General features: G+C 38.2%; 1 protein-coding gene across 4 annotated transcripts in view; it reads left to right on the forward strand.

The window, feature by feature from the left end:
* The window catches only part of ATP2B1 (ATPase plasma membrane Ca2+ transporting 1), a 58,875-nt gene extending 54,178 nt beyond the window's left edge, over positions 1–4,697 (forward strand). For all 4 annotated transcript variants that reach the window (XM_056509502.1, XM_056509518.1, XM_056509496.1 and 1 more), the window contains one exon: positions 3,225–4,697. In XM_056509502.1, coding sequence (XP_056365477.1) covers positions 3,225–3,536 — 312 coding nt within the window. In that variant the 3' untranslated portion in view covers positions 3,537–4,697. The remainder of the gene's footprint in view (positions 1–3,224) is intronic.
* The last annotated feature ends 10,164 nt before the right edge of the window (positions 4,698–14,861 follow it).

Consider the following 14,861-nt stretch of genomic DNA (forward strand, 5'->3'; position numbering starts at 1 on the left):
GAGTTTTCCATCTTAATACATGTTTAACTTTCTTCTCTAACTTCCTAGAGACGAGTTAAAGAATTGTTTTCTTGAAAATAATTCTGAGAGGGCTTTCCCCTTCCCCTCCCTGCTTAAACTTTCAGATTACCAGATGGATGAAGACCCTTAATTTCAGGAGCTGTTTTAAGTGAAATGGTCTCTTCAGATTTTTTTAATTTATTTTTTATTTTTGGGCTCAGCCAGAATTCGCATGTGAGTTTGCACAAGTATTTACCTCTGTATTTGTTCTCCATTGGCAAGACAGGTATTTCCCTACCTTGCAGTAGTACTGAGAAGCTCAGCTCACAAATTTGCATGCCCCAAGAACACAAAATGAGAAGTAGATTTAACACTTAAGAGCACACAGGATTGCATCTCCTAGTTAAAATGCTAATTAGTAACCTGTATCCCTAACTACACTCCAGAACATTAATTAGACATACAGAATTCTCTAGAGAGCAATGACATTCCATGCTGCTATTTGAGCAGAATCTACTGGGCACTGCAGCATCTCATTGCATCAAATGATCAATGCAGATACAGAAGAGCTACCATAGCAGAGAGCTAGTTTTTTATCCTCACTATTACAGCCTTCTGCTACGCCCTTCAGAAGAACTTTTGAGAACTAATTTAGATTAATGGGAAGCAGATGTGTTATTGTCTCTTTTTTTGGAGCTGCTTGTTGGAAAATAGTTCCTATGAAGTAAGGTTGCAACACTTAAGCAGCCATCTGGCTAGGAGGATTTGGAGTGCCAACTACATTCCTTGCTATTCTGGTACTAATATGAGGAAGGCCTGATGACAGTATGAATTACACTTAACAAATTGTCTTGTTTGCACCTCACTTACATGATTTATTTATAGTTATCCCTCTTGTTTAATTATCTTAAGTGGTTGAAAATAGAGCCTTCAAAACACTAGATTTTCCCTTTTAAAGTGCTGAAAGTTTGATTTCTGCCTTTGTGGCTGGACTCTGAGGGTCCTGAGCTTGCTATATTATTAGTCCACTTGAGTAGTATGCATTCTGCATGGGAACCATGCCTTTATTGTGGATATGCATATATTCTATGATAATTACAGCTGTCCTCTTAAGCCAGAATTGTTTTTCATTGCTGCTGATGTTCTAAATTCTCATCCGTAAGCAATGAAAAACAGTCCCATGAGACATTCATATTTCATTTTGCTACATAAATGGCACAGTGGGGTGCACCATGCCAAATAAAGTCATTGCAAACTTTCAGTCTGGCATTGTCACTGCTAATTTTCTTGGTAAGTGCCAAGACAGTTTAGGTAGCTGGCTGGACTTGTTTAAACCTTGTATAATGCGCCAACTCCTTGACAATTGATGCTCGATTTTTTTCATGCCATGAACAGTAAAGTACTAGCTGCCATTGTAATCTTTTCTCCAGCACACTCACTCTCTCTTCTGTCCTCCCCTTACTGGTGCCCTCCCCCTTGACTGTGTGCCCAAGCCCTGTGTCCCCTTATTCCCTGTGCCCTCTTCCCTTGCCTCCATGGTTAATTGGGCTCAGCATGTACCTGTAGTATAAAAATGGGGACATGATCACTTTGGAGTAAAATTCTTTGTGCAAGTGGTCTGAGGGAGCAGAGGTGGGGAAACGATGCTACTTCTAGAGGTCAAAGAACATAATGGGGACATGGGACTTTATCAGGTGCAGTGGTTCTATTTAACCAGTTTGATTTAACACATTGCTTTGGGGGAGCCCTTCTCTGTTTACAGTGAACTTCCCTGGTGTATCCTAGCTATTTTGAAGTCTCTGCTCTTGATCTGCTTGACCATCCTTCATTCCTTCAACTGGAAGTAACTGTATATTTTCTGTTGAGGAACTCTCCAAGCACTAGTCATGATGTATTTCTCAGCTTAAAACAAGTCAACTTGGATGCACTAAATAAAGCTTTAGATTTAACTTGCTGCTTGTAACAGCAAGTTCTTGTTTACTATGGAGTTGCTCTGCTGCTTACTATTTAACACTATGTCACACTGCTTTGCTGGAGACTTGCTCAGGGTAGAGATGTTGAAAATTGAATAGGGAGTCAACAGCAGAGGGAAACTATCTCAGGAAAAGTGTTGGACAAATGAGTCAATGACTTCTGCCTCACCTTACTTGTTTTATCAGTTCATGAATTTATCAGTACAAGAATGAAATTCATTCTTGAATTCCTCTAGTTGGTCAGGGAAACATGGGGCATGGGAGAAGGGGGATGTGGGCAGCTGGTGTCAGCATTCAAATAATAGTTTGGAAAACTTAAATTCAAGTCTGTCTGGACATGCACAATTTGCAAAACAAAGCTGTACTTCTGTATCTAATTTAACTATGAAAGGTTTATTTATGAATTCTGTTAGATTAGCTTTCTGATTCAAAAAATATTAAACAACAAAAAGACACGAAACAGTCCTCAGCCTGGAAATGGTGTCCATGAATTCAATGTAAATTGAAGACTCGTGCAAAGGCTGATCATCCTGCTCTTCTCATACTTGGCGCTACTTAAGTAGTCTCTTCAAAGTCACAACCTGTCCTGGCTACTAAACTGTGCAATACAGGATCCAATTTCCTAGTTCTGGTCTTAAGTTTCCAAAGCACTGTTTACTAAGGAGCTTTCTCTAGAGTGGTACATGGCTATATACTCGAATATTTACAGCTGTTACAGCGGTATCCTTTTTTGCATGACTTTGTAAATGTTTGTTCATTGTGACATTTGGCTTACACTTGCTTGGCTTTTTCATAGTCAGTTGGCATTCTAATTCCTAGCATGAGAATTAGTGACCCTTTTATCCCCTAACTTATTTTCAGCCTCTCCTCTCCTTCCCTCCCTCCAATCTCACCCAAATATTCAATAAAACACTCATTGAGATATATTTAATTTTTGAGCAAGTAAATATTTGCTGGCCTCACTTCTGAAAAATGCTTAGCCCATGTTAAATAATTAAACAATTCTAGTGCCATGTCTGAATTTTAGGGCCCTTCAGCTTTTTGCAGTGCTTTCACAATTTTTATTCCTACGTGTAGACTGGCAGTGCTCTACTGAAACGCTCTTCATTTTTTACAGTTTATTGCAAGTTCCACTGCATCATACAAATTTGATTCACTCATGTCTCGCTGTTTGTGGATTCAAACTCATAAGAACCATGCCATTAGCAGTAACTCTGCAGCATTTCAACAATATTTTCTCTTGGTTTACAGATCCGAGTGGTGAATGCATTTCGTAGCTCCTTGTACGAGGGGCTAGAGAAACCTGAGACACGAAGTTCAATTCACAATTTTATGACGCATCCTGAGTTTAGAATAGAAGACTCCGAGCCTCATATTCCCCTTATTGATGATACTGATGCTGAAGATGATGCTCCAACAAAACGCAACTCTAGTCCCCCTCCCTCTCCCAATAGAAATAACAATGCGGTTGACAGTGGAATTCACCTTACAACAGACAAGAACAAGTCTGCTACCTCTTCATCCCCAGGGAGCCCACTACATAGTTTGGAAACATCACTCTGATTGTAAGCTGAATGTTAACACACTAGCTGCATTGTAAAGAAATTGAAACTGGGTCTCTTCACACATTATGATGGACAAGATGCTATTCTTGTCTTGGACTTCAACAGAAGAAACACTTGTACGAATGTAGATTTATTTTTTTAAAAAAAGCTTTCTGCCAGACTGGAGGGTGCTTTTCTGGGGGTGGGAGTAATAATGAACTCTGACAGATAAACAGTAACTCAGCATAAGTGACCTGTGGATCATCTGTTGTACTAAGAATGGTCCTGAAGAGTGTGTTAGCAGAGCTTTAGTTTATCATGATCCTTTTCTGAGGGGAAAGCTGGGAAGGGCAAGGAGGCCCTGGATCATTGAATTGATACTTTAATTTCTGCTGTTGGCTGTTAATAATTTGGATTATTTATGTTTATAAATGATACAGATCTGTTTACAAGGTTTGTAGATACTTTTTTGTTCCTGTTCATAGATGGGAAGCTTCCTTATAAATGATGCAGAGAAGACAAAAAACAAAACAAAAAAAAAAAACCAAAAAAACTAGTCCTTCAAATACTGCTGTATTTTCAGGAAAAGGGTGTTTCTATTGAAACTGTACTAAATTTTGCCTGCAATTTACCTTGTTAAATATTGTAGATAAATTGCTACTACTAATAGCCAAATAGATAACACTAATGCTTTGTAAAAACATGAGCAGTGGTGTTCTAATGAAGTTATGGCCTCTGTCCTAATTAGTTTCTTAAATACATTTACTACTTAATGGTTTTGAAACAACTGTTTAATTTTTAAAAATTTTGAGAAACTTAATGAATAACTTTTGTTCAGAACTTAGTAGGATTGTTTAATGCAGGACATCAATACGTGATGGAACTTGCTTGAAATATTTCTGTTATCTCGGGCAAATGGATTAAATCAAAATACATCAGAATCTTAGTCCTTTGTTTTTGTCTAATCATGTTAGTTTAGTGCTGTCTTGGTGAACTGTGAGTGGAACTGTGATTTTTTTCTAATCTATAGAATCCTTCATGCAGCATGAGGGCTGTTGGCATTTTGAAAGGTTGATAGTGGGTAGCATACATGTTCTCCTTTTTGTTTTTGAAACTTGTTTGTAAACATGAATAAATCTGCCCTTTTGTTAAAATAAAATTGCAGCAATGGTTTCTTACAGATTTTTTTTCTCAGCTCCTTCACTGGAAATACAGAAAGTACTTTTCTGTGTTACTGGTTACCTTTAAACTGCAATTTCAAGATGGTAACAGCCCCACTCCAAATAGCTGTTTGGGTAAATGGAATCATGGTGGCTGCCTCCAGAATGAATGTAAGTTAAGGTACTCAAAAGTCTTCACTGAGCCAAAAGGATACTCCTGGGGAGTTATTAGGTCTACCTGAAAATTCCAAGACTTGCTGTGAGTACCGTGTAATAAATGTATCTCTGACTGTTCAAGTGAGGGAGACTGAGAACTGACATAAAGTGCAGGTGAAATGCACCAGAACTGAGCAACTAGAGATTGACTGAAGAAGTTGTGGTCTGCCTCTGCTGTATTGTTCAGACAGTGAAGGATGATGAAACAGTACTTGGTCTGGCACTTACTCATGTTTTCTAGGTCCAATACTACTAAAAAGAGCAAGAGAAGACATGAGTTGTAAGATTTTCTTTCTCCAGCTCTGTATTCTTTAAAATAGCAAGTGAATTTTTTTGTCTAATAATCTAGAATTATGGACATTTTTTAAAGTGGTCCCTTCAAAGGACTGCAAGAATTAAGTTGGTAATGAGGAAGAAGATAATACTAGAGCTAACTGCAGAAATGAGCAGGTTGGGAAGCTCAAGCACATCTTTCCCTTGTGGTGGGGTACATGCATGATGGGGTTGTCCTTTAGCAGATATTGTTCAACCTGTGGCACTGTATCCCACTGTCAACCACTCCTGAATTCCATCTTTTCTATTGTACTTCAGTAAATACACTGAATTCTAGGCAAGGGGGTCGAGGGTGGGGGGTTGCACTTGACACTTTGTATAGTAATTTCTCCCACATGTTTCTAGCACTTTTCTTACATCATAGTTCTTATCTAGAGCGCTTGATAGGGGGGTCAGTTTTTATGTAAGCTATTTTCTCTTTACTACAAAAGTCAGATAAGCATTGGCTTAAAATAAAGGGAGTTTTCTTTACCTGTGAAGTACACTGCCATGTGGAAAAGTATCTTCATTTAACTTCATTAATGAGTAATGATTTGACTTAATTTCAAAACAGACTTTAATTTTCCCCTCTTCTTTAGGTGTGATCATGACTGCATGTTATCTTTTTTGGAATAAAATCTACACTTAAGCCTTTTGTGGGGGGTGGGAGGGTGAATGTAGGGTTTGTACATCTCTGGTCCCTCTTGATTCTGTTAACATCAGTGTGCTGTTTTTACAGGAAACTTCCTTACAGAAATAAGGAAAAGTTGTTTAAGAGGGGGGTATGCTTTCTTTGTGATCTCAAGAAATCATAACATTGCCTAGATTATGAAATGGTTTTCACTAAGCTCATGAGGCCTTCATTGCCTTTCTGGTTGTAAGGTTTACTTGTCTTTCTTCTTGTAACTGAAATAAATAAAAGTGCTGTTCATCTCAGTCTGTATGGGGACTGAAATTCTTGAATGTCAGTACAGTACTGATTTAAACCTGAAATGCATGCCAGTTCTATACAACAGCTCTTGCTACAATTTTGTGCTCATTTGCTTTCAAGAGGTCATGGTGTATAGTGTCCATGGTTGAGCAGTAGTGACTTTGAACACAAACTCAGTTCTAGACTGACTACTGTCTGGAGTGGCTAAAAATGTGGTTTCCTGGGTGGGATGTCTACTGTAGTTGTGTACATGTTACAACACCTCATCTTGGCTCTGAAGGAGGGCTGAAAATGGTAATACAAGTGGACTCATTTTTTTCTGTATTGGCCTTAAGAAGAGGGAAATGTTGCATCATGGAGTAGTCTGGAGAGAGTAATGGAGACAAATGCCTTAATGCTAAATGAGTGGGTAAATGCAGGGGTCTGTAGCAAGTACAAGCAGCCAAAAAATTGAAATAACATACTCTGAGGCTTTCTTAGAATAAGAGCAGATTACCAAATGTGTTTTGAAGTAAGCAAACAAATGTGATATTGATGGAAGGATAACTTGTGTATACTGAGTGTTGGAAAGTGATTCCAAAGGCCTGATAAATTCAATTTCTACTGCAAGTAGTTCTAGCCTTTGCAGAGCTCTAGAATAATCCATATTATAGTAAGCATTACATAAATTAGAATATCGTAATGTCTGTACTACTTTTCTAATATTTTTTCAAATACATTGATTTAAAGAGCTTCTGCTTTTTTTTCCACCTGCACCCTCTCCCCCAGCAGTGCATTTCTTCTGATTTTATAGATTTCAAGCCCTCACTGAAGTACCTTAACTTTGTTGGATGAGCCTGGCCAGCATGAAGGGTCCAGCTCCAATTTATGTCCAGACTGATTAGGCCTGCTTATTCAGAGCCATGTCACGAGAAATTCTGAGCCAGAATAAAAAGCTTCATAGCTGTTCCTGCCAATCTTCCCCCCTGACCTATATACAGACATACCTAACCACCTTCCTCAGGAGGTTGCAGCATCCATCAAGGAGATATGACTTAGTGTGCAAAACAGAAGCCTCCTACAGGTACGACTTGTCCTTTGTGCTCAAAGATGAGAGTTTGCTAAGAAAATGATGGGATGGGCTTAGACAGCTGAAAAAAGACAGCATGTAAAAGGTAACTCACTGGATAGCTTTACTACTGCTATATACACCTAACATAGAGTTTTCTACAAAATCTATACAATTATCAGTTTGACTTGCCCCAAATAGAAGACTGTGGGAATTTAGACTTGGAAAAATAACTAACAGGAGTATTTCTGGGAATGAACAGCTTTTGGTGGAAGTGTACATTCTGGAATACTGGAACATCATCTCACATTCTGGTGTAATGACAAGTGTCAGTCCAAACCTGAAGCAGCAGCTGCTCACCAAAATGGAAGTATGCATTCTGGATCCCTTTGAGCCTTGCAAATGCAGCAGCATCTAACTATTCTGAACATCTTCATCTGCTTTCCCAGGCTGCCTCTCCTGCAGGACATGAAGCTGAATTATGCTGAAAGACTGTAAGTATGATCATGCAGAAAACTTTTCTATGTCTTCTTGGCAAAGGCACAGTCTTGCATTCAATCTATGGCAACTGCTCAGGCCCAGAATGAATACTGGCTTTTCCTGTTTTAAAGCTTTCAGTCTCTTGTACAGAGTCAGGGTGTACAGTTCAAATACTTTGTGTGAAAAGCCTCCCAAAGCTTTTGACTTAAGATACAATAAAAACCACAAAGCCACTCTACAAATAAACTCTAGAAGATATGTTTGTTATCTTTGACAATTTAAGTTTTACAAATACAGGATTTAACTTGACTTTCTCAGTTTTCCACAAGTTGGTTGCTCTGATGGCTGTTAGCCACAAAGCCTCTTCAGTTATGACCAAAGGTTGCTGAAAGATCTCCTGAAGGTAAGCCTGTATTTGGCAGATGTTTGTGAGGAAATACATAGCTTATTTTGAATGCTGGCAGCTACTGTGTAGTGTTTTGTGCTATGTATTTTAGGATAGATTCTGCAAAATGAACAATTTACAAAATTCAGATCCCTGCAATAGAACCTGTCAAAGGATACATGAATCGGGCAGAGAATGCATGAAATAGGAAATTCTTTGAACTGATATTTTGGTAGAAACAAGGATTTTGTTTTGGACAATACTGCTTTAGAGATGGGAAGATTTCTCTTTAATCAGTTGCCATATATTGACCATTAATGTTCTGATCAGTGCAACAGTTTAATTCATTGAGGACTATAATTCAAAAAGCATTCTAATATACAAGTGTTTTTAAGTAAAAAGAAAACTCTGGAAAAGGTATTTTTTACCATATTTTAATTTTCCCAAAAGTAATTCTTAGCTTCTTTCCTTTTGCCAAATCAACTAGGCTCTGTTCTAATAAATCTAGCATTATATAGACATGAATTACAACTTGGTATCTCCTTCCTGTCTTCCCCCTTCCAGTCTGCCAAGGATGATTGTAAGGAATCAGTGAAGGCAGATGGGGTAAGATGTGCAGTTGTGGCTCTGTCTCCTTTATCATGTTTCTATCTTGCCTTTTGATCTTCTGCTTTCTACTTCAAGATCTCACCCACTCTCAGTAAATTTTGGGAGTACTTTTTATATGGTAGCATCTTTTGGTGCTGCAGCCCAGAGCAGCTCATAGGAGAGCTCTTTCAACAAGATCTGTGGAAAGAACTGTCTTTGCAAAAATAAAGAATTAAAAAGAGAGACAAGTTTTTTGTTTTTTTTTTTTTCCCAATTAGAAAAAGAGCAAAACAACAGTATGAGTTTCATTACACAGTTCTTAAGCCCAAAAGAATTTGCTTGAGTTGCAGAAATATTTTGCTGCACTTAAAGAACTTCGTGTTATATCAGAGTTGGATTCTCTTTTTATTGATTTTCACATAATTGCCTATAAAACTTTGATGCTAATGTAGGAAGACATTACGAAACTGCCATTCTGATCTTTAAAATGTTGCAATAGCAAAAAGTTTCAAAGAGTCCATGCATAACCTGCATAGTAAAACTAGCTGCCTGGCTGATCAAATGTTATAGTAATGAGTTGATTCAACCCAAAATATGATGTTCTAACTATTGAAAAAATAGCTGAGATTCTGCAAAACAGAAACATGGTCCTTTTTTGTTAGAAATAACACATTCCTTTTGAAACTAAAACACATTGAAAACAAGTATGTTTAGAGGATGTGAGGAAGTGCCTACAACACTAACTTCCAACATACTGTGCAATGGCTGTCTTCCTTAAAGGTGCAGAAATCTTTAGAATTTTCACCTGTAGAGTCAATATATTGAAGCATGTTTCATTTCAAAAGTCTTCATGATTCAATAAAAGTTAACAGGAGGTTAAAAGTATTGAGTGGCCATTTTTAAAGAGCTTGGGATGCCCAGCCAATTCTGTAGGCATGTCAGTACTTCAATACAGTTATTAGAGCTTTAAATCTCACTAACTTCAGTCTTTTTGAAAAGTGCCATAAATAGTCCAAATCTGAATATCAGCTAAATGATCAAGTATCATCTTGATACCAATCAGCACAATCAGCATTTTGCATATTTGAATGAAGAAGTGATACAGGCTTTTTGATCACTGGATGAGGAGTATAAGCTGATAAAATACCACTTGAGAAAATGATTTTCCATTGGTTTTCTTCATTACTGTCCCCAAAGGCAATTGGCACAACCAATAGACCCCTCAGTGTTTGATTTCAAGGTCATGCTTCATCTCTGACAATCATTGTCAAAGAGACTGAAATACTGGGACACACTCATTCATGCTATCATATACCAAATTTGAAACCTCACACTTGGAATCAATCCAAGTCCAACAGTTAAGCCATAGACAGCTATTTCCAAACTGACTACATTTGGGATATTGCCAAATAAAACAGAAGTGCTCCTGTGGCTTTCTTGCCTTGGTTTAGTCTTCTAATTCTTGATTGTGCTGTAACTCAGAAATCAGGCCTTAGTGGAAACTTCATGGAAAAATCTGTTCAGGTACTAGGCACCTTAATAAAATTATTCAGCTCAAGTAGTTTGCTTTTGTACTCTGAAAGGGCTTAGCCATTTCTAAGAAGGAAATTTGTTAATTTTCTGTTCACGCCTGTTGGTCTATCATCTCCAAACTTTTGAACAAGCCATTTGACACCTGTCAAGGAGGATCTCCTGGTGTTGGGGATCTCTTTTGCTATCCCAGCAGGGAGCCTAGACAAGTTCAACTTTTACAGTCAGCCTTGTTGTCCTTCCAGCAAAACTGCAGTTTTTATTAGCAAACTGCTCTGCCTCATTGCAGGGCTGTGATTGGGTTTCAACTCACCCTTTCACAGAGTGGGGCTGTAGTGTGTGATGCTGGCCCAGGTCACCACTCCTCTCCTCCTGCAGAGTTCCCTCCCTTGTGCCATTTCAACAACTGTGACAGTGTGGTCAACCACACTGGAACGATTTCTGGGCAAACTGCTGCTGCAGGCTGGTGGTGAGGGGTGCTCAATGCACAGCAAAAACTCCAGCACAGACATGCTCTCCCTGTGACTCCTGCTGCCCAGTCTAGAGCTCAAGGAATAACAACCAAATGAAGGAAGTAGGAATTGAAAGGGGAGAGTGGAAGGAAACATATGAATAATGAGGCTGTTGAAAACTTTTGGGGAAGAAAAGCAGGGTAACAGGATAGGAGTAAGAAAAGCAAAAAACATGAATATACAGGTTGAAAAGCTTGTGTTTTAATGCAGATTTATCCAGCTTGAGGCACTAATGTCACGAGCACTACAAACTATGCCCTCTAGTTATGCTAAAGAATTTCAGTCCTTGTTTTGGTTGGGAGAAGAACCAATGATGATCTGAGCTGTGAATCTGAATATCAAAATTTGACAACTGCTATGGATCCCTCTAGGATTTCAGTAAGTGATGACAGGAGAAAGGGAGCAGAACAAAACTAGAACACCAACTGTTCTTGGTATACTGATGTAAGAAAATCTAGTGGTTTTTATTTAAAATACAAAAAATAAACATGGATGACATAATTAAATGGTGTGTCACAATAAAATGTGCTTATCTGCAAGTGTTCATATATTTTTGGTGAAGACAAAGTTTCATGATTATATTGAATCCTAAGGGAGGAAAACTTCCTTGCAGGAGGAGTGATCTTGAAAGCAGCTCTTGTAGCAATCATGTAAGACCCTTTTCTGGCAACAGCTGGGAAATTCTAAAAGCAGTATCTGTTTTATGGATGCAAAAATAAGCTGCTTATACTAATGACAGGCTATGTTCTTTAAAATATAAACCTTGCCAAAAATGAACTCTCTTAAACTAGAGTGAAAATAGCCAAACAATTTCTAAGTAAGAATTACAGAAAAAAAAAAATACAAGAGCACACAGACTAAGTTAGAGCTCTCATCTCCAACAGGCTTCCTTCTGATAATTTTTGCCTGAATTTACATTAGAAAGATTGCATGGTGTGAAAACACTTGTTAGGCTGCAGCCTTAGAGCACATTGATGGAAAACTACATGGATTTGTTCTGAATGGGCAGAAGCCACCAGACCATGCTGCCTTGGCAATTCTTGCTACTGCACCTGCAAAAGTTGTGACATCCAGGTATTCCTTGTAACTTTGAAAGGGAATTGCAGCAATTTGCTGCATATTTTGTCTGCCCTGTGGCCCTGCAGCTAGGACTAGTCTCCACAGCACCTGTATTGCTAATTGCCACTGTAAAACACCCTGGGAATTGCAACTGGATTGCGATGGAGATTCTGTATATAGCGTGTCCATATGCTGCAGCCTTGCAATTAGTAATGTGCAAGATGATAAAAACAGGTAATGTTCTGTGATACAACAGAATGCTACCAGAAGCCAGAGGGGGTTTTTGAGAACTTGTTTGAATGAGAAAACTGGGGGCATTCTTCCTGGCTTCATTTTGTGATACTAAGCAGATGCCTCCTTCTGCTTCACTCCACTCTAGGGTACATGGCTTGCTCAGTCACTCAGGAGTTATCCTCCTCTGAAATAGAACCTGTCATTATACTCAGATCAGCATAAAATTTCATAATATTAGAGCCACTGCAAGAAGGGGTTGACACAAGCTGACACACATACAGCTAGTATGTATACAACCTTCCTGCAAGAGAGGAAAGGGAGTTTTTAAAAAAAATGCGTGGAATGTGTAAGGTATTTGCAGGTTGGACTTTCTACCCCCAAAATGACCCACAATATGTGCATGTCTCACCAGTGGACTAGAGCCTGTTGATTAGATTTTTACCATTTTATAAGCATGATTTGATAAGATGTAACAGCAACACCCATTTTGGAATCAGACAAGTGTCTAGCTATCTCCTCTATGGTGGCAGCTTTTGTACTTGATACAGCACACAATCAGAACAATGTATTTCATAATAAAGCAAGAGAGTCTGAAACACTACCACTCCCTTCATTTTTCTCTGTTCATCAGCCACAGAAGTAATATTCAAGACAAAATCTATATGGTAGCTGCAGGAAGCATCTGTGGCAGTCCATCATATTGTGGGTTTGCCAGCTGTCATGCTGGAAAGTTCTTCCTGCCCAAGCAGCCAGTGCTGCAACAGGAAAAAAAAAAAGAAAAAAGAAAAAGGTACAGATGCAGGCTTTCCTTGTCCAGACATAAGCCCCTGCCCTGCTTTGGTAAAGTAGTGATGAATGCAGATGTAATTTGCAATGTTGTCTCTCTCTCACATCTTCTCTGCAACTATCCTGAAATGAAGCAGCTGCCATGACTCCTGTCCCACTGGACAGGTAGCTAACCTAAGAGAATCAGTGTCTCCTAGTTCTTTTAAACACAAATAAAAGTCTGGTTCAGCCCTGGTAAAATAAACTGGTGGCTCTGTCCTTAGATAGATGCCACAAAACAGCAGCAGAGAAGAGAGCAGTGAGACTCCTAAACCAGTGCCCAAGTCATTTCTGGACCAGTCATGAGATAAGAGACAAGGATCCTTTTAGAGGATGCATGGGAGATGTGGAGCTGAGAGACTTGCACTGTGACATTGCCAAACAAATGCAGAGAGCACAGCCCTGTGCTAAGCACCTGGAGTCTCTGGGGGGTCAGACCTCACCCTTCAGAAAGCAGCTAGCAGAATAAATTAACATCAATGATGTTGTAGCTGCAGTTGTTCAAGCATTATTAGGTTCCTTATTTTTCAATAATTGTGGCATATTGCTTTTCCTCACTTGTTTTTGTAATTACAATTGTTATCATTTGTCTTACTTTGTACCTGGCAGTTGCAGACATTGGTTTCAAGCACTTATTTTAGCTTTACTGCTATTAGAAGGCTGCTGTTGAAAATGTGCATTCTAAAGAAACTGTCTGGAGTATTATAGAAAAATCAGAAACAGGATTAATGTCTAGCTCACAATTCTTATTTCAGTGCTCCAAGAAATTACTAGTGTGCTTCCAGGGAATACTTACTCCTGAAAATTATGTATAAATAAAATTCAGAGTTATAAGAGTTTTTTTGTTTGTTTTTAAAAGGCCACTTGCTTAAATTACCAATAAAAATGCATAACATGGTTCTACTGGCCAGTTACATTTTTTCCTGAACACTTAGTGAGCTCTGATATCAAGAGCTCATTTTTCTAGTTAGATTTCTTATTCTAGATTCCTTGTTCCAGTTTATTCTATCCCCTAGATAACGCTCCTTTAGGTGAAATGTTGCCTTGTAGTACATATCTATAGAGATACTTTACCAAACTAGGCATCTCCATGCAATTCACCAGTTTTCATTGATACACCCTTGCAGTTAGCATCCACATTATAGCAGATGAATGATCCTGTTATTAGATGTACTAAATGAAGCTGCTCTAAATCATTCTATATAGCATTTTCTGAATAATAATAATAAATTTGTACTAAACTTTGCTAATGGTGTACTAAATTCTTCCAAAATTGTTCTAGCTCTTGCAAACTCAGACACAGGAATAGATCTTGATTTTTAAGTGCACATTACTAAACAATTTGCTAAAGTAACTTGCTTCCAATACATTGAATTTTGCATCACAACAGAATGTCAGGTACTGTATGGCAAAGAAACACCACACTGTATATCTATTTAGAAAAAAACCAAACCTGCTTTACTTATTTTTAGAAAAGCTGAGTGCAAGTGCATTGAAATTAAAATATATTTACCAACATACATGTGTTACTGGCAATGCAGGAAACCTCTGGTATTGATCATCCATTAAAACATTAGGAAAAAAAAAGGAAGATGGTCTTTAAATTTGGAATGGCATATGGGTATTCATCCACATAGTGATGCTACTGACATAAAACACCATTATAGGATTATCCCAAAAAATTTCTTAGTAAAGCATGCTGCATATTACTCTGTCAGTGTTTTTATTGTACTGTTTGGGTATTAAGGGAGGAACATCAGGGATTTAATTCCCATAGTAATTATAAAGATATGTATCTTTTACACAAAAGCATCTAATTAAAAGGAGCAAATAAGAAAGGACCTTTGTATAACACATCCACTTTTATACAAATTCTAATGACTCTAGGTTCTTTGGCAGAGTAATTGTCACTCTCTAATCCAGTTTCTTTCTAATCTAGTTTCTAATGCAGATGGTTATCTGTTCTAAAGTGCTGGTCTTGAATTATGCAGTTTTCTTCCACACGTGTTTCCCTTCAGGCATCAGTAATAAGAGAGAAATTCTCTTGTTATCCTTCAAATACAA

Source organism: Oenanthe melanoleuca, chromosome 1A, assembly GCF_029582105.1.
Source record: "Oenanthe melanoleuca isolate GR-GAL-2019-014 chromosome 1A, OMel1.0, whole genome shotgun sequence".
NCBI lineage: Eukaryota > Metazoa > Chordata > Aves > Passeriformes > Muscicapidae > Oenanthe > Oenanthe melanoleuca.